The sequence below is a fragment of the Stegastes partitus genome, unplaced genomic scaffold (genome assembly GCF_000690725.1).
Source record: "Stegastes partitus isolate 25-593 unplaced genomic scaffold, Stegastes_partitus-1.0.2 Scaffold917, whole genome shotgun sequence".
NCBI classification, from domain to species: Eukaryota; Metazoa; Chordata; class Actinopteri; family Pomacentridae; genus Stegastes; species Stegastes partitus.
Genome location: NW_007578648.1, coordinates 231,916 through 258,175, shown reverse-complemented (window position 1 = coordinate 258,175; position 26,260 = coordinate 231,916). Strand labels below are relative to the sequence as shown.

At 42.0% G+C, this 26,260-nt stretch overlaps 1 protein-coding gene across 1 annotated transcript; it reads right to left on the bottom strand.

Moving 5' to 3' along the window:
* Positions 1–11,114: 11,114 nt before the first annotated feature.
* On the bottom strand, positions 11,115–25,266 carry rhbg (Rh family B glycoprotein). Its single transcript, XM_008293876.1, has 10 exons — positions 24,906–25,266; positions 18,873–19,059; positions 17,747–17,897; positions 17,435–17,582; positions 17,029–17,195; positions 14,914–15,051; positions 14,422–14,555; positions 13,896–14,014; positions 13,223–13,296; positions 11,115–12,011 (listed from the first exon to the last, which is right to left on the bottom strand). Exons 1-10 carry the CDS (start codon positions 25,081–25,083, stop codon positions 11,934–11,936), a joined length of 1,374 nt encoding a protein of 457 aa, XP_008292098.1. The 5' UTR covers positions 25,084–25,266; the 3' UTR covers positions 11,115–11,933.
* Between the last annotated feature and the right edge of the window lie 994 nt (positions 25,267–26,260).

Sequence of the window (26,260 nt, the reverse complement as noted above, 5' to 3'; positions counted from 1 at the left end):
AAACCACGGCCAGAGGACACTGGCTGCCAACAAGCTTGTGGCTACTGTGTGTGTGTGTGTGTGTGTGTGTGTGTGTGCAGCCGTTGGTGAATGCAAACATATGTGTATGCTGCATGGTAGTGCCTCTTCATTTCACAGTAAACTGATCTGTTTGCATTGATACCAGCGCCTCAGTTTGGGTTTGTTTATGCACAAAATACTGGAGAGGCAGTGGAGCTGTGAAAGGAAGCTCACGCCTTAAATCTGTCCCACAAAAAGAAAAAAAGAATTTTGTATAAGAATTCAGACACACCATGTGGGGTTTCATTACTTTAGGATTAATTTTCCCACCAATAATGTTTGCTTTTTGTAAGCAAATCCCTCGAAAAGACAAAAAAAAGAAGTATTTTGTGTGCGTTTAGACCCCGATTTATCTTTTTTTTTCTCCATTGCTGTCCAAAACACATCAGTGAATCACACCGTTGCACCGGGCGACACGTCACTACGACACCGAATGTTGATTAATCCGTCGTCTAAAATATGGTGTTTGCTGAAAACTGCAATTCGCAGATGTTTCAGGATGTCACTGAGACTTAATTTAAAAAGAAAAAAGGTATTTCTTTCCTCCTGTTTAAGTAATATTTGACAAAAACTACAGAGACGAAATATTTTAGGAAATTATTAGATGTTTTTAAAATTTTAGTATTATGATATATTAATCATTTTCTTTTTAAAAGCCTTTTCTTTACATTGCAGAATTTGGTTGTCATTTGAAAATAACAAAAATATAGAATATGACCAGCCTATTTATTAATGTATGTAAAGGTTTGTATTTAGACAGGAGCTGTAATAGGACCTAAAGCTCTGTCATCTATACGTTCTGTGAAATGTAAACGCGTTTGCTCCTGATGAGTTGATTAACGGTCGTTGTTGTTAACACAAAAAACGCTTGATCCTGAGGAAGGACTTGCCAGAATGCTTTTTACATTTTACTCACTTGTGCTGAATGCAAGAATCTAAGCAATGGAACCAAAAGAGCATTCAGATTAATTTTTGTCAGTTAGCAGCACAAAAGATCTAAAAGTTCGCTCCTAAAGCATTGGTTTCAGCCTTCAAAAGCCTGCAGCAGCTGAAGCCGAGTGTGAGCGCACACACACACACACACACACACACACACACACACACACACACACACACACACACACATGCACGCATCAATTCATGTGCGTGAGAGAATAAATGTGTCCTTTTGGGAGTTTGTGTCTGTATATGCACAGCATTGAGTATAGAACACAAAACGCCACCTCATGCCCTCTTTGTCCCTCCTCCTCTGCCCTGGCAGCTCTCCCAAGATGCCCCTGCCCCCGGCTTCCTGCCTCTAATGGCCGTCTCTGTGTGCCATCTCGGGAAGCCTGACATCCCCTCCAGAGGCAGAGGGCCCGGCGTTAATGGAAGCCATTGATGGGCAAAGAAAGCCTCCTTTGTGGCGCCGGGGGCAGGCGTGGGCACCCGTTTGCTCAAACACAGCTTCCCCTCCACACACACTGGGCCCGCCGCTCAGAACTGAGTGCCAACAGCGGAGATCGAAAGACAGGAGCAGCAAAGTGCCCCCTTACCGGGGAAATGGCAGAGAGGGCTGGGTATAGCCGAGGGTTGGGGGGTAGGGGGCGGAGGGGTAGTGAGAAAGGGAGGGTGAAAACGGCGGAGGGGTGAGTTGGCAAAGAAGGGGAAAGCAAAGAGGAAGGGATAGGTGGGGATAGGCCCGAGCGAAAAGAAAGACCGAGAAAGAGCATTAGAGATTAACCCAATAAGACAAATTCAATTGGCATGTAGGAGGAACGAATGGAGGAAAAAAAAAAAGGACGTGAAGGAAATGGGGTACAAACCTCGCAACCAAACACAGAACACTAGAGAAAGGAGACCTGGAGAAAAGGGAAATTGAGCAGCAAAAACAAAGAAACGGAGGTTGGGATCGCCCACGTCAATGAAGCTGGGTGGCCCTGAAGGATAAAAAAAAAAAAAAACTGTGGCAGGGTGCTGGAGGTCTCCCTCTGCCACTGTACAGCCTGTCAGCCTCTCTCTGGCTCGCTCCCCTTTTGGTGATTTATAACACCTGAATTGTTCTCCTTTAACAGAGTTGTGAATGGAAGAAAAAGAGGGGAGCTGCCAGCACGCCAAACAGTCCCGTCGTTATTGATAACCAAACAGATGTGTCCAGTTTGGAATGAACATCTGACGCTAAATCTGGACTAACGGTTTTTGTTGTCAGGGAAATACTGTACGCCGGCAGCCGGGGCGCTCAATGGAGAGGTTATTGTGTCCAATATTGTGTTTCGTTCGCTTCAAATGAAAAGTCTCTTTGGCGGCGCCGTGCCTTCCAGGTGAGGTTTCTTCTTCTTCTCGTCGTTGTCGGCGTTGAAAAGCCAAAATCCAAAACCTTTCTGGTTACACTCATTTAATTACACCTCAGGTCTGAATGCACATTTTGAGGCTTATGGAAAAAACAAAACAACTATAAAAGAGCCGTCGTGCAGGTCTGAGCTTGCCCGACTCAACATCGCCACCTACTGGTTGGACACCCGCGCCGTCGGCCACCTCTCGTCTCCCTGCTGCGTAGCACACAGCCTCCTGTATTGTTCGGGCCGCTAATTCATCCCAACAGCTCCTGCTGCTAATTTCCAACCGCTGGCAGCGTGCCATCGCCGGAAGTGGCAGCGTGCACCGCCTTGTATCCGTGCGCCACCGTGGGAGAGCGGCAAGAAAGTAGTGCCATATTTGTCCCAGTATGTCATCTGTTTAACACGCCTGATTGGCTTTCACACCATAGCCTCCTAATTAATATGCAGCGGCCCCTCGCCCCGCCTCTCCTCGCCATGCCCTAAGACAAAAGCGTATTGTGTGAGCACCTCCTGTTTTAATTACGCTCAAAAGGGAGCCGTGTGAGGGTTTTTTTTTTCCTTCTGTTTGTGTGTGTGTGTGTGTGTGTTCGTGCTGCATTTATGAATGCATGAGCCGTGATTGTGTGCGTACATGGCATATGCGTGTGCAAGGTCTGTACTAAAAAAAAAAAGCGTACAGTATGTGCACCCAGGGAATCATAAAACAAGCACATTCATCGTCATGCCATCCTGCACGTATGCTCCTGTGTGTGTGTGTGTGTGTGTGTGTGTGTCCTAAAACAAGAAGAATTGCAATTCCACTGCTAGGGGAGGAGCTGCTGCTGTCCTATCCCACAGGAGAGGGGGGGAAAAAAAAAAAGTGTTGTTGCTTGTTGCCTTTATGCAAATTGGCATCCGATAAAGGTTTTTTTGGGGAGAGCCACAAAGAGGGTTTGTGATCGGAGCGCTGAGGAGAATGGGAGAGGTTAGGAGGGGTTATGGGGAAAAGACAGGGACAAAATTCCCATCGGCGTCCCCAGACCCATCATGTTACATCTTTTCTCTGTGTTTTCTTTTTTCCTCTCTCTCTCTCTCCTCTTTTCATCCCTCTCTTCCTCACATCCATGACCCGGTTATTAATTTGGGTTGAGATTAGTCGCTCGTTAATTAACGCATGCCCCCCATCTTTTCCTCTTGCCGTCTTTTTCTCTTTCGATTGTATCGGATTCTTTTTTTTTTTCTCTCTCTCTCCTCGGTCTTTTATCAGTAGCCTTCTTTTCTGTCTTTCTCGCTGATGAGAATGAGGTAATGTGCGGTGCGAGGGGAGGAAGAGGAGAGGAGGATTGGGTGGGTCCCCCCCTCGATTCCTTCGGGGACCTTTTCAAACACAGATAGTGAAGGCTTAACTACCGAATAGGACGGTCTGAAAGGTTGAATGAATTCATAATTTTATGCCATACGCACTGTCAAGAATCTGGATCCCAGCACTTGTGCCCTTTAGATCTCCTCCAAACAACCTCGGATCGATTTTTTCGGGGCGGTTATTTGAAATTGCGGGGAACAAGTTTTCAATTACGTCCTCTAAACAAGTCTGATTTATCTTTGTTCTTTCGCAGCTTTATGGTGTAGTGAAATGGAGTCGAGGGAGGGCTCGTCTAATATGAAGACGTACGATGCATGGAGGTTGAATAACTGGAGTCTGCTGAGTGAATTCAGACGATCAAACGATGATGAGTGGGATCTGCGGGAAGGTTCCAAAGTTTGATGTTCAAACTCAGGGAGAAAATGCAGTGAGCAGGGATTAGAAGTGCGTCTGTTTGTCTTTCTGCAAAGCTCATACAAAGACATATGTGTTCTGAATTTCTCATGAACCGAGGATGGCGTCTGACATTATGCGACGTAAGGTTTATGCATCACAAAGAACTTTATTGTGTTTCTCACTTTGATTTTTTTGGACGTAGCTATGGTGCTCATTCCATTACTCCATTATCCATCACTTAGCTTGAAATAGAGCTAATTTACTAGCTTTAAACTGAGCAAAAGTAAATTCTCAGTAAACAGTTTCTGAAAATGGAGTATAGACATCCAGCAAGAGAAACAGTAAAGTTCTCACCAAGTGGCCTCGTTTTTGTTGTTTTTTTTACCCTCCTTCCATAGAGGTGTGTGTGTGTTTCTGTATGTGTTGTGCTGATTTGCTCATTTCTTAGAGTGCACTCAGCCACTGGGCATGACATCTTTAGCACCAATATTCAGCAGTTTGTTGCACATTTTCACTCTAAATATAGAAGCATCCAGAAGATTCTCCGAATGTGTTCAATATGTGGGGTTGAAATATTTGGCATCATCGCACAGTAAATAAAACTCAGACCGAGACGAGAGAAACTTCTAAAACCGGCTACGGTGGTTCAGTTGTATTTCAGTGTATTTAAACGCTGTAAAACTTAATCACTGGAGGTATCTTACCATTCAATAATCGTTATCATCGCCATACATAAAGACTAGTAGGGACTTCCTCTCCCTTTTTCCTCACATGCTTTCTTCAAACTGTGCGTCCACATTTGATGACGAATGAGCAGAAATCGCGTTCTTACAACAAAAAGCTCATGTTTTGTGCGTTAAATGTGTCGTGCATGAAGAAATATCTTTATTTCATTTGTCAGATGATGATGATGTTATTGATGACGCCTACCTCTCATGATAAACTCCATTTATTCAGTCAGCTTCAATCTGGTGTATTTAACTTTATTTTACTGCAGGAGCCTAAACAGACCTCAGAGCTCATTTGTTCACCTCATCACTATGCATGTGTGCATTAGGACCGTCCATCTCTCTCTCTCTGAGCTCTCCTTGTCTTCTCCCAGCTCCTCTAGCGTGACTTTGCAGCCGCTCCCCTCGGTCCGCGGCGCCGGCTCGGCCCCCGGTGAGGCCCTGCTGAGCCACATGCTCCCTCAATGGGCTCACTCAATTAACAGGCCATGAAGCCCCCGACCTCTCCCAACTCCTGCCGACCCCCTCGAGTCACGCACCTCCACAATGCCCGCAGCTCACAGGCGTGCGTGTGGTGGAAGTGGCTGATTTCGGACGAGTGGGCGGGCGGGCGGTGTCGGCGGGGGCAAACGGTGGTGGCGGATGGGGTCGGTCAGTGCTCCTTTGTTCCGACGCTGTCCGGCTTGCCCCCCTTCACCCCTGGTGTCTTTCATAGGGAGTGTGTAATAACTGCCTTTGTTGGTTTTTCCTCTTGTAATGGGTCCGGTGGGAGGCCTTGTTAGAGCGCGGGGTGCTAAGCCAGGGGACCTCGCAGGAACTCTGGGATTAGAGGCTGCCCTATTCTGCCCTAAATGTGATCCTGCCCCGTCACAATGGTCATTCAGCCACTGGATGAATATGATTCTTTAGATCTTCCTAATTGCAAAAGCTTTTTTTTTTTTTTTGTTCTATCCAAGGGCCTTAAATGTGGGTTTGCTTGGTCATCTATGGCGGAATTAAAGGCCTAGTATGTGGTTTGAGCTATGGAGTGGCACATCAGTGATATAATGACCTCAAGGAATTAAGTAATTGAGACCTTTAGACTGAGGCCAGAGTAAAGCTGCTTATTAATGAAGAAAGTGGCAGAAATTCACTGGATTTGTGATAAGATGTGTTTTATATTGAATCTTTCATTTATGGGCAACGTGTGTCTTGGTTTTAGAGGGAAAGGCAGCTTTTTTCTGAATGTTTTTATGCCTGATTTGATTAAAAATTTGCTTTTATTTTCTTCTTTTTCTCTCCAGCTTTGTTAAAACTTTAAATAGGTGGCATCACGCTCCCTTCTAATGCCTCGAAATGATACTGCAGCGTTAAACTGGTACAATTCATACAATCCTAAAGCACAAACATTGAGAAACGATGCATCATTTCTTAAATTCACATAAAAAAATGAAAAGGACTTTGCAACCGCTGTTTTTTAATTAAAAAACAAAAACCAAATAGCTTCTAGCTAAACCGTGAACACCACTGACAGTGACATATTGGATTTGCTGCAGGTATCAGCTTTCTGCAGGTGCATGAAAGACTAAAAGTCACACTTTATAATGTGCAATAAAACCACACGGCTGCATAACTATGTCACTTCATGTCCCGACACTTCATGTACATACGTTTTTAAAATCCATCTTTTGCACACTTGGTACTATTTATTTATCTTATTTTAATTTTTTATATTGTATATTTTGTTTTATATTTTATATGTGCCTTCGATGTCGGGTTGTCTGTGTTTTGTCTTTGAATGTAGCTGCTGCAACGAGTAGTTTGCTGTAAAAGGATCAATAAAGTATCTATCTATCTATCTATCTATCTATCTATCTATCTATCTATCTATCTATCTATCTATCTATCTAAACCAAAATGTTACTCTGGAGGGAGAAAAATTCTTCCACAAATGTCAAAATACCCATTTATTGGCTTGATCCCTAAAGCTAACAATCATAAAAATCAACCCCGACTCATGTACTTGTGTTCATGACAGAATATTGTTTTATAAGAATCTTCTGCTCATGCCGGACTCGGGGCTGGGGGGAGGTCCAGGTTTCACTCCGCTTTCACACGCAGGACTCGTCGACCGCAGACGAGCCATGAAAGAGGCGAACATTCGAGGGGCCCGAAATGAACACTGCCACTACTTTTGTTGATTTGGCATTCACACGGCTGGCCATTTTTTTTTTTTTTTTCGGGGAGGAAATTCAAGTGAAGCACTCCCATGTACTCGTGGAAGCACTGAAGGCAATTTCCCCTCTGTCAAGTGGCTGAAACCCTCTCCAGCTGAACAACTTCCTGCATTTAGACAGCACCCCCCACCGACAGCCCTGCTCCATCATCACCCTGCTTAGCTGGCATCAGTCACAACCTCCCAGCAGGTCCCCGCTCCCTCCAGAATAGTGACGAGGGAGCCGCGACAACAGCTTTGTTTGGGGATATAATCTGGAACTAAACAAAAAAAAAAAACGCTGCTGAAGCCCCCAAAATGCAGCTTTACGTTTAGATGCTCCACCGCGGTCTGCAGAGCTGCTACCTGCATCAAGATTTTCCGAATTTTTTTTCCCCCCTCTTCTTCCCGGTGATGATTATTTAGAGCTGACAAGTGTTGATTGGAGAGTCGATACGACTTTTGGGATGTCTGTTCAGAACCGTAACGAGTGTTAAATTATCTCTGATGAGTGCGCACTTCCAGATGCACCTACAAAGTGTTGATATTTATTCTCTGAGTGCAATTTGCAACTTTTGCTGTGAAGTATCTCGGCAAAGCGCACGGAATAATTAGGCAATCAAAAGATTATCGCCGTCTTAAGTGATGTAAAGTATATTTACCCCAAAAGTACATCTAGTTTGGTACTTTTATGTTTCGGTTTAATGTGGATGCTTTGCTTTTATTCAGCTATAATGGGGCGTTTGTACTTTTTTACTGCACTTCATTTATTGCTTATGTATCATCTGATGCTCCTACTGGTTTGCAGCGAATGAATTTTCTGAATGTGTAATTTGTGATCTGAGGTATCTGGTCAAGGATTTTCAGAGAGGTGAAGACAACACCCTGGTTGAATCCAGCTGGATCAGGATTATCTCGAGATACAGCGATAAAACGATGCATTTTTTGTTTTGCATGTTATCGGGGTCACACGTTCTGTCAGCGTGTCAAATCCACATAGCAGTTTTAGCCTTGGCCTATTATGGCCTCCGCAGCCCTGTGAGCGGGGCTGAGGGCTCCCACAGGGGACCAGGACATCCTGAGGGAGCCCATTAATCCATTATGTTCACCTCCAGAGCAGCGTTAAGGACAACAATCACACACGAGCTGGAGGCTCGAGCCACAGGAGGCTACAGCTGCTTTCAGGACGGACCCGGTGCAGCCCTGAGGGGCCGATCAGCACCATTCCCATGCCGGGCCTTGCTCGGTGGCCGCGTGGAGAGAGGTGCAGAGATAAGGTCAAGAGGATAATATATCGTCTCGTGTGATGATGATTCATTGACGGAAAGCGAGAAATTGTGCCGTACTACAGAAAAGGCTGCGGATGGAATTTTTTCCGAACATGGGGGTCATTTTCAGTTTGCGTTAAACTTGATCGTGTCGTGAATAAATAAACGACATAACGACAAACTAGCGGTAAATTACAAACTGAAGGTATCCCAGCAAATCACTTCCACGCCTCTTTTTAACGGAAACTTAAAGTACTACACGGTGACAAGTTTGTAAAACATCCAGATCCAGCAGAATGAAGACGATACGCCCTCTGTGTCCTCAAACTGTAATCAGAACATCTTCTCGCACTTTTCCATTGTTTTAACGTCGCGCCGAACACAATGAGGACTTCGTTTTCAACTCCATTATGTATAGTAAACATTACAAAGCTCTATTCAGAATTATAATTTATGTTAAACTCAGAGACAATTTCTCACGCAGCCTCTAATTAGATGTTGCTATGCAGTTATTATAGCAGCTCGCTAAACGATATATTTTAAGCAATAGGAATTAAAACAATTACCATGATGATATTTTCTAATATAATAACAGCTTTGGCACACATGCTTGACAACTACAAAAGGTTTAAACTTTTTTTTTTTATCCGTTGTCTTTAACATATTGCAGGTATGATGCCAAACAAGCACATCTCTGGAAGACGTATTAGACAATAGAATAATTACCATAATCGTGATTATTTTTCTTTCTCTTTTTTTTTTTTCTTGCATTTTAATTAGCTCTATGAAGCTCAATTAAGCTCTTCAGTACGAGCGCCTATTCAGTAAACAGCTGTCCACCTGTCTTCTGGTTCCTGGGAAAAGGCTGCGGCGCCTGTTCACGTCGAGGTACCATCACCAGACCGGGTGGGGGGTTCAGACAAGGCCCCTGCAGCCTGCAGAGGGGCCCTGGTATAAGGGGCGATTAATGCCTCACAGCGGCAGGCCAACAGGGACGACATCAAGGTATGCAAATAGCTGGCTTATCCGAGGTGAAACTTACACAGATGCTATCATTGAAACAGAGTGAAGTAAAATAGTTTGTGGTGAGAAATTTAAAAGTTAGATGCAATAGATAGAATATTCTTTGTTTGAAAAGAGAGAAAAAGATCCATCTAAACACAACATGAATGACACTATCCTCAATAATCCACTCTTACATTTTGTTATCTAGTAAAGATGGGAGACGGCATCAGTTGTTGCCCCAAATGATATATGCTTACACACTAGTGCCACCTAGCAGACTAATAAGTTGTTATAGTGGAGCTCAGGGTGGATGGACGGGTTTACGAAACACCGGACTGCACCACAGGAGGCTGCTGATTGGTTCCCGTTCTATACAGTCAGTTTTAAACCTTGTCTGTTATTATTACGATACCATATTCCTCATTTTAATGAAGCCTTTGTTTAACCCACCAGCTTCCATATTTCCTCAGCCTCTAACCAAACCTTTACTGGAGCACTGTCACATCATAAGAGTGCATTTTCCAAACAGCCATTTTTTCCTCTTTATTTGTTCTATATCACTATATATAACCTACATGGTGGTTCAGGTTAAAGAAGTTGAATATGTGTGACATTTTCAGACATTAATTGATTCCTACAAGCTGTGGAGAGCTGGTGTTGAACTAAATTTCTGAATTTTGTGGCGTGAGTTCTGTCCTTCAAGTGGTAGCTTTAAATGAAGGTCGTGGGAGTTTACTGAAGTTCTGCTTCACTAATAGAGCAAGTTGCCATTTCTCCTTTATTATAATAGTTGCTTTATTACTACATCATGACATACAGTTTCTGTTTTACGTTCATATAGGGTATGAACTGAACTTTTTTGTGTACTCTAATATTTTTGATTAACTCATTCATAAAGGAGAGTGTCTGTTTTCCAAGTGTCACCATTAGCATCGTATTCATGTATTCATAGTGCAAATTAAAGACATCTTGTGAATATATTTCATGACTTTTTTTTCTTGATATTTTTGCTTCCGTTATTAGAGATAAATGCACTTGTGGTTTTTCCAGGATTCTTTCTTTGGTGCATCTGTATCATGAGAAGACTTTAGTTCGGTAAACCATTGAAACACCAGGAATATTTTTGTAAATGTGCTGATAATCATGAAACAAGATTTGAATTTAGATAGATGACATTGTGGATAATCCTCCTCACTGGACAGTTTTTCTCTGATCACCGAGAACCAGCAACAGTCAAAGGAACAAGTTATTTCAGTTTGCCAGATCATGCTGTATCATAATGTATACACCCAGAGTGAACCCTGTTGAGTCTGAGCATCCGCCAGCATATGCAAAGAACGCACAAGTGGGTTGTTTTTTTTTGATACTGCTTCCTTAGTGGCATTAATCACCTCTCATACACAGGCCCCCGAAGAGACCACATCTTACAAGGACACCCGCTTTCTTCGGCTGTTTCATCCTCAAAAGTAAAACTGTGTAAATTACTCAGCCAGAGACAAACCCCATCTGGATTGGAAGCGTTAACCCCTTCTGCCGTGATTGCTACACAGTCATTAAGCCTTCAAGAAAATAGGACTAATGATGACTGGCCTTCATCATAACAAGCGGAGACTTGATTGCACAGCCACTTGCCTCCATCCCACATTTTTTTCTTATAAAATTACTGAATCTTATAATAGTCTGAATAGCACCAGACTTCTGTATATGTGTGATTCTGACAGTGAATTATGGTGATTACTGCGTTTCACCCTTGATTATAAGGCAACACGTACATTTGATGTTAAGTAATAAATGAGACACAACAAACTTTAGAACTGTTTATTTTGCCAAAAAAAAAAAAAATCTGATATTGTGTTTCAAAATAATGTTACATAACATGGTTTCAAACATTTGATGCAGCTATCGGCCAATCTAAAAAAAAAAAAAATCTATTGAGGTTTGCTTAAAGGTCCGACATACAAATATATAAAGGTACATAACTAACACAGCATTTCACTTCTAGCTAATCACATACAGCTTAATATGAAAAATAAAATTTGCAGAAAATCCCAAACCTAAACTAAAATTCATATGCATTGTTTCGCATGAAATTCTTTATTTGAAATAAAGAAAATAGATTAAACAAACTATACGTTTACTATAAAAATGGAACCTATTCTTTAAATTCTGGTTCCCGCTCAGGCCTTTTTTTTTTTTTTCTTGCTCATTAAATGCAGATTTCTGTCCTCAGAGATTTGTCTTTGGTTTGAACTGGCTGTTTCAATGAAGCTCTGTATCCATGTCTTGGCCTGGTTTAAGGGGGACAGTTAGAAAAACATCTTCCAGCAAATAGACACATCATTTCCCAGTGCAGCCTTTTCACAGGCCTGCAGCACCGAGTCATGCGGCTCCAGATCGACCTCTAGTGGTCGGAGCTGTCCATAAGCATTAATGTTTGGAGAGTTTTAAAAAAAAAGAAGAAAAAAATTCGAGTTTACAGTTTGGCAGTTGACATGAGCACAATATGGGTACACTTTGATTTTTTTTTGTCTTTAGAAACTACAGGGTGTCAAGTGCTGGGATGTTAAAACCTCAGAGTGTGTGTGTGTGTGTGTGTGTGATTCTGTCTTTCGGTGTGTGCGTCTAACAGTTGAGCTTCTCGGCCTCTTCCGTCCTCACGTCGGTCATCTGGTCCTCGTGACTCTCCTCCTCTCCGGGCACCTGAGACAGAAAAGACAGGAGGAGATAATTGAGTTTGTAGACTTTTATGACCTCATCTGGTCTCTAACATCCTCTCATTTTCCAGACTAAATCCGGCGTAACTGTCGTGTTTCCAGGTGCACGTTAGCAACAGCTTTCTGGTTGTTGTGGTGCTGTGTCTGTAAATGTCTCTCTGAAGTGCTGTATGCACTACGCTTTTGTCTTTTGTTTCTGATTTTTATTTAAAACTTTAAAATGAATACAGATGATATTAAGGGTGGAAAACTGAATTGTCTGATGTTATTTATGCAAGAAGAAGAAAAAGGAATCCATCAGATATACCAAAGACGAATTGTAGAAATGAAATAAAATGAAATCATTGCAAAAGATTTGGAAAATATTGGCTCTGTGCACTTAGACGTACATTTATTTTCAGTCTCTTAAGCTGGAGGTCATACTCTATGGATTTAGGAATAAAATTCAAAGGACAATTTAATTAGAATATCAATTTAGTGTTTTTATATGAAAAGAAAATGTCAATTTTTTGTAAAACTGTCATATATCAGAAGAAAAGTGGACACTATCTACATTTATTTCTATAGAATGCAAACAGTCTATCGTATGTACACCTCAATATGTACGTAAACATAAAAACCAAAAGACTGATGAGCGACATGTTGTACAATCCGCTGGTGGGAAATCGAAATGACGTCAGCCCATAGTGAAAAGGCCTGACATCATCCAGGAGGGATCCTGTTCCTGTAAACCACCTGGTTGATGACACTGTGAGGTGGCGGATTTGCGCCACCTGGTGGTCAAATAGCACCACTGCCTCATCTGACAGAGATCAGCAGCGGCAGAGTCACGGACATCTGATTGTTGGGGCAATGTCACCATCTTGTGGCTTTAAAATTAAATGCTGCACACTTTCACACCACGAAAGGCTGATGGGGACATAGATTCATGTTTGTGCTCTTTCTTCGAGCTTTAAATGGTGTAATTTGATGCCATGTATAACTATACTTCACATGTCTAAAGTCTATCAAACGGAAACTGATTAGGAAATGAGTGATAAACTATTAGAGAAATACAGTCCGAAGATGTAAACTGTGATCAGCATTTATGTTAAGGATCCCTAATTATATAATAATCTCCTGGAAATCTTTTTCATGTCCTTTGGTGCCAGTCATAATAAAGTCAAGCTCTTTCCTGAAGAAACTAATCCATCTCACCTCCCAGTAGATGCTGTCCTCAAAGCAGATGGTGTCAGGAGGCTGGCCGAAGATGGGCAGCTTCAAAATGAAACCTAAACACAAGATAGGGGATTGTTTGTATCGAGCAAATGAATATCACATGGGAAATTAGGCCAGTATTACTTGCATTAATGAAAGTACATATCTGCCCGTTAGTGTTTTATTGGAAAAGAAAAAAAGCTTCCAAGTTGTCCATCCATTATCTCTATACCGCTTAATCCTCACTAGGGTCATGGGGGGCTGGAGTCTATCCCGGCTGACTCAGGGTGAAGGCAGGTTCACCTGGACAGGTCACCAGTCTATCACAGGGCTACACTTAGAGACAGACAACCAAGCACACTCACATTCACACCTACGGACAATTTAGAATCACCAATTAACCTCAACATGTTTTTGGACTGTGTGGGAGGAAGCCGGAGAACCCGGAGAGAACCCACGGGGACTTCCTAGTTGTTGTTTCAATTAGTTGACGTGCTTCACTTGAAAATACATTTACTAAGATGCTGCTTAAACATATTCCAATAAACTAACTTTTTGGACTTTTAGGCCTGCAAGTCACCAAATCAGTGAAATGCAACTCCAGTTTGTGTACTCGTCCTGCTTAGAAGAGTTGTGATTCATCAGAATAATTAAGACGAGATGCACTGCTTACCAACAATAGCTCCTCCCAGCAGGGCGATGCCCAGAGTGACAGCAAGGGAAATGGCCTGAATGCCACCTTGGTAAGATGCTTCTTTTCCATCTGCTATCATAGGGAACACGTCTTCCAGACTGAAACACACACAAAGGGACAACAGAGTCAACTCAGCTCACATTTAATGCAACTGTTCCAACTACACTTCAGAAGTATGTGGACACGGTTGACGGGATTATACAGTATAGCACAGAGTCTTTTCCAGGTACCTACATGCTGTTTTTGAGCTAAATGAGAAACTAAAAACACACACCCGCACTCAGATATTATCTCATTCAAACTGCTTATAAAAGAAAAATGTGGACATTCAGGACAAACCCCTTTTGGTTATTTCGTCTCAAGTTAAGGCTTGTTAGAGTTTCTTACTTTTACTCATGATACTTGTTGGCAAACTCTCCTTATGGTGTGTAGTTTACAAAGTGGGTGACCACAGATCTGACTTGAGGAAAATGTGTCACATCAGATGAAAGCACAAACTGTTTACCCGTCGCCATAAACGTCTTTGGTTGCCACAGCAGCGGTGACTGCTCCAACAATAGCACCCAGAATGCCAGGCATGCCGTGCAGGTTGTGAACGCCACAGGTGTCTTGGATCTTCAGCTTGTCCTCCAGGATGGGCTGATGTGGGGGAAGAGAAGACTCATTATGTGGCAAAGGAAGGGTGAAAGTGGACATCAAATCCCACACAACACACGTTTAACTGTATCCTCTATGTTTTCTGAATGTAAAACCGGGACAGTGATTTGCATGTTGTGTTAGGTTTACGATACCGGTGCTATAAAATATCCCAGATCCATTCATACAAACTAGATTTGCAGGTGCACTGAAATGTTTGTGTATAAAAAAAACATTTTTAGCTGAATGTGCATTCTTTAGAGGCCGACTTTTGCCATTCTCCCCTCACAGCTCTGCCTTTCACGTGCATCATATCTCTTCTTACTTAGCTAATAAACATAAAATGCTGAATCATGCTTACTGAGAGGTACTTGAAGCCCAGAACGGAGATGATGCCGGCCAGGAAACCGACAATCATGGAGCCGTAAGGCGTCAGCATCATTTCACCAGCTGTTCCTGCTGCGACTCCACCGGCCAGGGCGGCGTTTTGAATGTGCACCTAAAACACAGACAATAAGCGTTGGTACTCTTAATACTGCATCTGTAAAGTACATATTGATGCTGCAACTACTGCTCTGCATGGCGCCTGAACGCTACAGTGTGTGATTTATTTTCAAAAACCTCGGAGCCAACATTCCTCCGCCTGTCTGTCACTTTTAAACAAAGGGTTACTGTTGAGCTTCTACGAGTACTAGTGAGAACATTTCTGGTTTTCAGGAGAGAGTTTTTAAATGTGGCTACCTGTGAGCAGAACCGATTTCACAGGTACATTAAGGGACTGGAAGTCATTATTTCTAAAAATCCTGCTAACAGCTGACTCAGCCGGCTGACTCAGCAGTTCAAAAGCTACGAAACGCCAACAATTAGAAACAAACTCGATGACCGACACTTGAGGCTTGAAGCAGACACCGAATAAACACACAGAACATTTATCAGTTTATGGTTTTGTCACTTTAAAATCGGCACATAAGCTTCCTGTGCATACAGCTGAATTACAGGCCGACTTTATGATGAATCTGATGCACATAAATTAAAGGTAATCAGGTTCGGTCATAAACACAACAAACATGCAAACGTATGAACATAAGTGTCTCATTTTTAAAGAAAAGCATCTTTTGTAAGCGTTTAATTCTATTTTGTAGATTTTGAAGAATCTATTAAAGATTAATTTGAGCAAACAAACATCTATTTTGTGATCAAAAACTCTGTTTGTGGCGCCCCTGTAGCTCTCCTAGTTGAGCGGGCGACCCATGAACAGGCGTTGTTGTCCCTGATGCAACGGTCGTGGGTTCGACTCCTGCTCATGACCCTTTGCTGCAGGTCTCTCCCTCTTTCCTGTCTCTCTCTATCGCTCTAAATAAAGGCAAAAGCCCAAAATATTTATTTTAAAAACTCTGTCAGTGTGTGTTCACTGTTTTCCATGTTAACGTCTGTGCTGTTTTATTCTCAAATTCTATTTTTTGCTTCACTTGAATTGCTGCAGGAAGTTTATCATATCTAGAAAAATATCTGTTTGTTTTTCGTGTGGGGTAGTAACTTAGTAGCTTGCAAAGCTGTCCCACTGTGCCCTCTTTTCCTGGAAAGTTTGCACAAAATCCTGGCTGTATTTTCCAGCCTGTGGCGACTAAGTGCCTGAACAATAAGGAAATAAAGGTGCGCACAGCTGCAGGGGGGAGCGACTTGAAAAATGCACGTACGTAACAGATGAGACGCTCTGATTTGCGACATGCTGCAGCCTCGTTCACACCACGTGGCTGCAAACAGGTGGAACGTATCAGAGACGAGCCGATTCCTTCAGGTGATTAGCTTGTCTTCACTATCAACAGGCTACACTGTTCACAGTCACTGAATATATTTCCCTCCCGAGCTTTTGATTCCTATCAGCGCAGGGACGTCACTTCTTGATTTCAAGTTGATTTACTGTCGACAGATGAGCCCGACAGCGAGGGTTCATGTGACTTTGAATTTTTTCGGGGGTGTGAACCTTCGTGTGATTTATTCATCAGCTCTTGAGAAACTCTGTCATGTGTTTTGATGGCTGATAAGCTGAGATCCACCCTGCTGACACTAAATCAAGATGTTACGAAAACCTTCCGAGTTTTTTCAGTCCTCTGTCTTTATTTCAGCACCTTTACCTTTTGCTAGACTAACTAGGGCGACCATATTTTATCTTTTTGAAAACCAGGACACTCGTTCTGGCAACGAGACACTCAAATGATACTCAAAGTTTACTGAAAGATGCCTTAAAATTTCAATGCATTTAAAACATGCCTCCTCCAGGACGGGACCAGGACATTTTCATCGGTTTATAAAAAACAATCAGGACGGCCGGGTGAAAACGGGACGTGTTCTGGGAAAATAGGACATTTAGTCACACTGAACAACCATCATGTTTGACTGCGGTGGTGAATCCCAGAAGATTCTTATTTTTTGATTCTGGAAACCACCATTTAGTTCAGGAATCCTGTGTTCTCACCATGTCCAGCTTGCCATCGTGAGCTGTGAGGGAGGACATGGCGTAAGTGGACAGAGTGCAGGCTGCCAGGGAGTAGTAGGTGTTCAGGGCCGTGCGGTGCTGGTCGTCTCCGTGAGCGGTGATGGCCGAGTTGAAGCTGGGCCAGAACATCCACAGGTAGATGGTACCTATGTGTAGTAGAGACAACATTTCAGTGGTTTACTCCTGCAAATGCTGTTAGTGACAGCACTGCAAAATAGCCCCAATACTGGAAATGCTCATGTTTAACTCCCAGTTTTGACACCAGGAATGAAACCACAGAACGAGAGAAGGCTAAGACGCACGCTGTAGTATACGACTGTGTATTTTATGGTGGGTGTCTACCAGATGTTTGATGTTGACAGAGAATGTGGTAAGAGATATTTACCGATCATGGCAAACATGTCAGAGTGGTAGACTGAGCTGTTCCTGTGTTTGCTCTTGTCCAGGTTGGGCCGGTACAAGACTCGAGTCACCATCAGGCCGAAGTAGGCTCCAAATGTGTGGATGGTCATGGAGCCTCCAGCGTCCTTGGTCTGGAACAAAGTTAATCCACAATTTGGTTTTTAAAACTTTGTTAAGCACAGAACTAGAGATGATGAAGATAGTTGCAAATACAGGCAGAGAAAGAAGAGTTTGAAGAAGAATTTCTTGACAGTCACAATGAGATTTTTATGAATCTCTTCATACAGTAACTCACCCCCAGAACAGACAGCAGGATGAACTCATTGACGGCAAACAGTGTGACCTCGAACAGCGCCATGATGAGCAGCTGAACGGGGCTGGTTTTACCCAGAACAGCTCCAAATGAGATCAGAACAGAGCCGGTGCAGAAATCAGCGTTGATCATGCTGAAAGACGAGTCGAAGAGGAGATGTTACTACAGTACACTGCACAGGTCATGGACGATATGACAAAGGTACATTTATTCTTTGGTAATGCAGGTATTCTGTGTTTTCTGTGCTTGTGACCTATTCAGCAAAATTTTTTATCAGGGATTGTAGAATTATTGCCAAACTACATGTATAGTAACCACATTTACCCTCAACATCTTTATTGTTTTTGAAGAACAACACAGTGAACAGGCAGAGTTACTTGCTTGCTGGTGAACATCGTTGTGTATTTTGCAGCTAAAGATATTTTTCTCAGGAATTGACAGACAGCTGATATTAAAATGAGATAATACTGTCCTAGAATATATCAGGTTGCTTGAAAAATGTCAGCGCTTGCCGTGTTTACAACTTGTTCCATTTCCCCAAGTGGCTAAAAATCAATTAAGGCAACTTTATTAGCAAGATAAGCAACTTAAAGACATTTAAATAGACCTTTAATTAGCTGAGCAATAAACACTACAAAGTAGACAGTTAGAAAACTAATGAATGAACAGCTCTCATGGTTTATGTGAAGCTCTTTGTCCTACATTTATTTTAAGGATGGACTATAAAATAAAACCTTTGCTGACTGATGTGTGAAACAAAAGCTGACATTATGAACTTCATCAAATTGCTATTAGACTAATAATAAAACTCCATTCAAGGACGAGACCCTCTTTGGAAATCTGAACAAACACCGTTTTGTTTTTGAATTAGTCTGTGTAACCTATGACACGTGTAGCACTGAGCTGCTGTCATCGTGTGGCAACAGTTAAAAGTAAGAAGAATGAAAGAAAGCAGTTTGTTTACGTATGTGTGTGTTGCCTCAGGATGTGTACAGGCCAGCTTTGAAGTGCAGTTACAAGGAGTGAGAGTGGAATACAATATACTGAATATGCAAAATGTGTAAATGACTTCTGTGTGTTCATGTCTGTTTGTGTGTTTATCACAAACCTCTCCACCCCAATGTGAATCTTGCCTCCATGCATGCCGTGGAAGAAACCCTGCATAAGTGTGGCCCACTGCAACGCAAAGGCTGCAATGAGGAAGTTGAATCCCACGCTGCTGAAGCCGTAGCGCTGCAGGAAGGTCATGAGGAAGCCGAAACCGATGAAGATCATCACATGCACGTCCTGGAAACCTGCACGTTGTAGAAAACACGAGTTAAACTTTAGGAGCTCATGAACCCGAAAGACCAAAACTAGATCTGAGTTGTTACGGCCTTTAGGCAAGACTTTAAACTGGTTTAACGCCTGCTGATAAGACAGCAACTTTTGCAAATAAATCCTTGTGGATTTACACTTTGTAGGTTCAATTCGAGTTCCACAAGAATCACATCTGGATCCACTGCTTTACAGGTTTAAAAACAAAAACCTCCAGGGTTCAACTGTGAGTTCAGTGTTAAGTTTCTTTGCTATGCAGATGACACCAAACTCTCTTTGGGTGTTGAACCTGGATGTCTCAGCCCTAAAAGCTGCTTAAAAAACTGCATTTACAAACATGAGTGATCAAAAATGTAATACACAATTTTGGCTAATTACTCCTCAGACAATAAAAGAGGAAAAAATAATAATTTTGTTAACTGTTTGAAACAATGGCTTGTAAAATGTCAGAAAATTGTGTCAGTGGACAAAATACAACAAAAGTGGGGAAAAGCAGTAAATGAGAAGCTAAAATCTAAGAATTTATTGTTTCAGCGTATTAAATATAATTTGTAAAAATCATTTACATGCTACACAATTGTAATTAATTATGATATTAAATAATAACAGCAGTTCTTTAGTCTTGTTAAAGTGGTAGTGCTACTTCTGTAAGTTTTCCTCCCGCTCTGCATTGATTAGTAACTTTTTGAGGATTTTGTTCTTTTTTGTTGTTGTTGTATTTATCTTTGTTAGATAGTGTATATGGCTGCAAGGTGGCTCGGTGGTTAGCATCGTCGCCAGTCAAGAAGGTGGCCAGTTCACCTGGGATCTTTCTGCATGGAGTCTACATGTTCTCCTCGTGCAGCGTGGGTTCTTTTCGGGTTAACCACAATCCAAAAACATGTTGAGGTTAATTGGTGATTCTAAATTGTCTGTAGGTGTGAATATGAGTGTGCTTGGTTGTCTGTCTCTAAGTGTAGCCCTGTGATAGACTGGTGACTTGTCCAGGTGTCCCCTGCCTTCACCCTGAGTCAGCTGGGATAGACTCCAGCCCCCCATGACCCCAGTGGGGATTAAGCGGTGTATAGATAATGGATGGATAGACAGTCTATAGACAAATCAGACCGTTGCTTCCATGTGCTATGTACATGTGCTAACCACCTCTCCGTTTTTATTTAAACTTAAACTTAGACAACAAACTTAATGGCAAAAAAAGTTTATAGATAATAAATAAATGCTTACAGGTGACATTAAAATTTTTCTTTTGTTCCCTGTCAGTTAAACCTCTAGCGGTAGTTCACTATGTGCTGACAGCACTTAGGGAGGATGCCAGTAATTTAGATCAACCTCAAATGTTCTCCTCAAGAGCCTCTGTCAACAAAAGCACCCACTCACTGCCCACAACTGTGTCACTTGAGGGCTTTGTCATTAAAATCAGGCTTTCTCTCTGAATGAGCAGTTACATAAGCTTTGGTAAACTGGGACATCAGGTTCACTTGTGTGTCCGTCCTGTACAGTGGGACTCACGTAAAGCGGTTTTCCGTAAAGACATTCATACTTGGAAACTCATTGCTTCGTAAGTTATTATTTAAAGTTGCATTTTTAACGCAGTTGGTTCGCTCTGTTCACACACTTTCACCTCATGTAGCAGCGATTGATTATCGGTCCATTCTGGATCTAAACTCTCTGAACTTGCACCCCGATGCTTCCTCTTGGTTCACACAGTTTGAGAGCATTGCTTTCTAACTCTCATTATTTGTCCCAAACTGCCATGCACAATATTGCACTGTGCCCTGGCTGCGGTCGCCATGGTGACAGTTAATTGGCATGGCCACGCGGAGGTGTTGCCAGCGTCCCCGTTGGCATTTTGGCCCAGATACGCGCGGTTCCCAGTGGCCCAGGAGGACATCATACAATAAAAGCAATAACAGGCTCTGTGGGGTAGATTTAGAGTCTGACTGTCATCAGATTTCAGTAATAATAATTTAAGCAACCATACGCCTTAAATTTCACCACAGTGAGTTGATGTCGCAAGATTGAGTTATTTCATTACCATCAGTTAAACAGGAAAGTGGAAGAGCATTTAAACCAATATGTGGCAATAAAACTCAGCAGATAAAAACAAATAGAGTATGGGTTAGGTATTTTACTGCCTCCTAAAATTACCTTAATCAACCTGTTTTTTGTTTTTTCGCAAATTATTTGTTTTTTTTTTTCTTTAGTCTACCTGTCGACACATTGACAAATATATTTCTACTCAGACAGAAGCAGCAATTTCTTAATTACTAGCAATTTAAAAGGAATGTTTTTTTTCCGCTGTAGGCAACAATGTTTAACCTGTGACCTCTCAGACAGCCACAGGACAGCCTCTTTCATCACCGCTTTGTTCACCTTCAGGTGATCTGTTGTGCAAGAGGGAGGCTCGCGAGGCATATTGTCAGCAGACATACCATCATTATCTCACAGGAGGGCATAGAACCGACATTACCTGGATTGCAAGACCACCAACAGTGGATTTACAATCTGCACAGTCTCCTGCTTGTGTCAAAAAGAGAGCGAGAGAAAAAAAGGATTTACGTGTCCAGTAGAGTGTGAACTTGTCTGTTTATTGTACAGTTTTTTTTCGGGCATGCAATCAGGATGGAGATGAAGGTTGTGTACACTTCTGTGAGAGATGAAGGTGAACTCCTGGTTCAGCTCTTGTGACAATAAAGGTGTGGGGTTAAACATTATCTGACACCATTAAATCTAACAGCTCTTTACTCTCTGCCTTTATTTTTCTAATCTTGGACAGCCGTCAGTGGTTTAAAGCAGTGGAGGAGAGACAATTTGCCTTTTGTTCAAAGCTTTAAAACAACATCCTGACTGCTTTTCATCATGTGGCTGTGCAAAAGCAAATGTCTGTTTGTTAGAAATAAAGGTGGGAGTATTGTGATGTTTTTGTCTCTCTCATATGATCTCAGACAGGTGGCTGGGTTGGATGGTTCAGGGAGTAAAATGCTGGACTCTGACACAAGGACCTGCTGTTCACATCCTGTGTCTCATACTGTATGGGTCCATTTAGAGGACGGGCAATCTATTTTGTCATTTAGGTTAAAGATACTGTTGGTTAAGAATGAATCCTGTTAATGATTCTCACAAGGAAATTCAACCAAGTGCACTAATGACAGAAAAAAAAGCAAGACAGAGTCTGCAGCCAGTCTAACGACTCCAAGAAGCCGTACTTTTGCTGAATGCTGACATCGGCACGCCAGCACACAGAGACCATACCAACATACCGATGCAATCATGTCCTTAGTTTACCATTTTAGCATGCTAACGTTTGCTGATTAGGATTTAACACAAAGGACAGCTAATGCTGATTCCTATCTGTTTGCAAATGTGATTAGTTTGTAGGTATTTGGTCATAAATCAAAGTAAAGAACAAATAAACTCTTTGACCTGGAGATGCTGCTCAATGAGGGTCAGCAAAGTTATTATCCTGAGGGGAACATCAATGTCTCCACAAAATGCCAACCTGCTGGTGGCGCTGGAGGAGAAGTCAAGAGGTCACTTCTCGTGAGCTGCAAAAACTTGAGTGTCTGTGCAAAACGTCTGCGTTTCATTCCACAGATATTGACTGTTTCCATGTGGAGTTAAGGGGTGGCCCAACCCGACATTAGCCTTCCTATTAGCTGTGTTATGAGAGGACTGATGATGCATTTTGATCTGCAACATGTGATTAAGATTTCTGATGTAAAATTTAGACAGTTTCTTGGCCAGAAGACTTTGTGTAGCAGTTCACAGGGGACTTATCGTGCAGGTTGCAGGTCTAAATGCAGGCTCATTTGACCATTTTGGCTTTTATGTGTTGATGCATTTGCTGCATTTTAGGCCTTTTAAACAACCAAAGCTGTTAGTTTTGCACTTAGACATCATGATTATATCACGTTAGGTTATGCATTATGCTGTATTTCATTTGCAGTTGCAGTTTCAGAGACCTTTTTAGCTTCATTAGAAAACATTTAAGTGAAAGAATGATGCTGAAAAGAACTGCATAAATACTGACAGATGCAGATGTGTGTGTGCAATACCCTGCACGTAAGCTCAGCCTGAGCTCAGCTTAGTTACTCACAGGTGAAAAGTTCAGTGACTGACAGGAAGAAGGCAGGAACAACGCTACAGTTAGAGATTTAAACTGTGTTAAGTAAGAAAAGAGCGCTCATCTCTCTACATTCCCATCGTTCTTTGCTTTGCCCGCAGGACAGCACACACCTGAGAACGAGAGAGACGCCGATAGGGAAAGCACTGACGGTGTGTGACTTGTTAAGACGCGCCCACCGGCCCTCGGTCAGGTTAGTTAAGGTTTGTTAAGGTGGAGCTGCATCGTCGGACAAGCGGCTCAGTGGCTGAAAGAGCAAAACTTGAAGTTTCTGTTTGATTTTTGCAGAAATGGAAGTGCTGTTTAATTGTGATATGACACAAAACCTGATTATTGTATCAAAAAATCTAGATATATGTATGTATATATGATCTAGATATGCAAACACTTGTTTATTTAAATTGCTTTAAGTTATTGGACCCTGAGGAAACGCTCTTTCATCTTGCCTGTACTACTGTGTATGTACAGCAAAATGACAATAAACTATTTGATTTGAAAAAGAAAAAAAAAAGATGGAGGAAGTGCAGTTCTTTTCTATCACATCAGCTGTTGCATATTTGTAGTTGCAAAGATAGCATTTAAAGGACAGGGCTATAGTCTTTTTTAGTCTGACACTTAGGCCTGAATGTCAAACTGACATGCTTAAAAACAACTTTAAGTTTTGTGTACACAGTTTGTAACTTGATTTTTTTTCTATGAATGCAGTAATGAGCATGGTACAGAAAAAAAAACAGACAGAAGGCGTCTTTCTACACCATCAATTCATATAAATCAGGAAACTAATGACGAGCGAGGCCAATGGATCAGCTTCTATGGGACAGCAGCGGACTGGAAGACAACTCCATGAAATGTCCACTCACACAAAGAATAGGACTCATCCAATTAGGGGGGAAGAGAGCTGCTGTGATGCAACTCAGCAGTTTCTTGTCCTTTTTACACAGAACACAACACTTCAGAGACAAGATGACGGTGTTAATGTGCTGACAAAAGAACAGGTTGCGTGCAGGCTCTGCATACTTACAAGTGTGTGAAAATCACTGAGGGAGCGTGTAGGAAAGAGCAAGATTTCAGTGTTAGTGAGTTATTTTCAGTAGGATTAGAAAGACAAACAGTCTGCAGTGCTAGGAAAGGGATGCACATTTTGGAAAGGCCACACCCCAACAACAACAACAACAGGCAATAAAAACAGCAAAATTACTACTTTACTTTAATATTTGGTCCTTTGCATTGTGGTGAGCTAGATAGTCATAAATTCAAGCTTTGTAGTTAAAAAACTTAAAATTTATAATGAGGAACTACTGACTCAAACACAACATGTTTACTTAAGGACTGAAGTCTTCATGTTAGAATTCAATAAAATTCAGAATTTTCAACATGTTTTTACACATTTTGTTCTCCTATTCTTAATTCTACCATACTCTGAATGTCCTAAAAAGAAAGGTCAGAGTAGAATGGCATGATGGGAGTTGTAGTTACTGACTAGCATCCTCCAATTAGGATGCAACTGATTCTAAAATTAATAGATTAGTTGCACTGTGGAAAATTAAATTTAACTATTTTAAAATTTTCATCATATTAAGCAGCATCCACACGTACGTCTGGAGTCTTGCTAGATTTATCTTCTAGGTGCTTAAATTTAAAGCGCATCTTGACCTCTGACCCCGACTGCGACCTTAAACCTCCAGACAATCGCAGGACACTCACTTGGGTAGCGGTAGTAGAAGTCATTCTCATAGTCGGAGTGGTTCAGTTTATGCCACTCCCTTGCGTCTGTCTCCTTGTCGTACTGCACCAGCACGCCGAAGAGGATGATGAGGATGATCTCCAGGATGAAGCAGGTGATCGGCAGCTTCAGCCGCATGTTGGTTGCCGAGTCGGTCATGTTTTCTCTCCCGGTGAGACGAGGAGCGGAGGCTCAGTGAGGCTTGATGAGAGGGAGTAAAGATCCAGGACAGAAAGTTGGACACACTCTGTCTCTCTCACACACACACAGGGGTGTCCTCAGTGCAGAGACAAGAGGCTGGTGTGTGTCTGTGTGTGTGTGTGTGGGTGTGTGTGTGTGTGGAAGAACAAGCTCACAGACAACACAGGAGAAGGTCTTACATGTGTGTTTTTGTGCTGGTGGGTCACACCTACCGGGCCTAATAAGGCAGGGTCACTACAAGCCCCGCCTCCTCCTACTGTACTTTTTAAGGTGGGCTGAGGTTCTTCAACTCACCTTGCAAGTTGAGTTTACTTTTTAAACTACATCTTTGGTTTGAATCTTATGTCTTCTGCACTGCAAAGACAAAAGTATGGAATGTAAAGTGTACTTCTTGCATTTTTCATTCTAAAAAAGCAAGAAAAAAAATTCCCTACATATACAGCTGCGCTTTCTATCAGATGCTAGAAAGATAAACTATTTGTTAGCATACAAAAAAGTACAGCCCCCATGAACATGTATCCACCAACTACTTACAACATTAAAATTTAGTCCACAAATTTCATTTTCTTTTCCAAGATTTTCCTTGTAATCTCTGCTGTCGAACACTTTGACTGTTCAGTCTACTCCGCTGCCCTCGCTTCTTATTGTACCCTCATTCTGTCTGGTCATTTTTAACCCATGCTTGTCTGGATAGTACAGGAAACAAAAATATTAGATTGTATTTGAACAAAACTACAGTCACAGTGGCTCAGTGAGAAGCCCAGGGGCCTGAGGGCAGCGAGCACACTCAGGATGTTATGAATATTGATGAATACTGCAATTCATCCTGGGGTGATGAAAGAATGCCAAAAATACCTTTGAGTGAAGTCATCTAGCATTGATTTCTACGCATTACAAATATCTCTGTAAGTTTGAATGACTTTTCTTTTTCCTACTATTGGAGTTGTTATTGTTTGACAAACCTACTGATGACATGCTGATCACAACATGTCAGTAGCTCATGACCTGTTTCCTGTCAAGCACTGAAGTCTGTGGCTGAAAATGAAGCCAAAAACTGCAGTTCAGTGAATGGCCACTTGAGGCTGCCTCTGAGAGTGAGTCACTCTCTATAGACCACCATGTTAAAAAGTCCAAA

Coding starts and splice junctions, on each gene's coding strand:
- rhbg (XM_008293876.1), bottom strand. CDS start 25,083: ATGACCGACTCGGCAACCAACATGCGGCTGAAGCTGCCGATCACCTGC. Junction 17,583..17,746: donor TCCTGCTGTCTGTTCTGGGG/GTGAGTTACTGT, acceptor ACTTTGTTCCAG/ACCAAGGACGCTGGAGGCTC. Junction 17,196..17,434: donor TGACATGTTTGCCATGATCG/GTAAATATCTCT, acceptor TACTACACATAG/GTACCATCTACCTGTGGATG.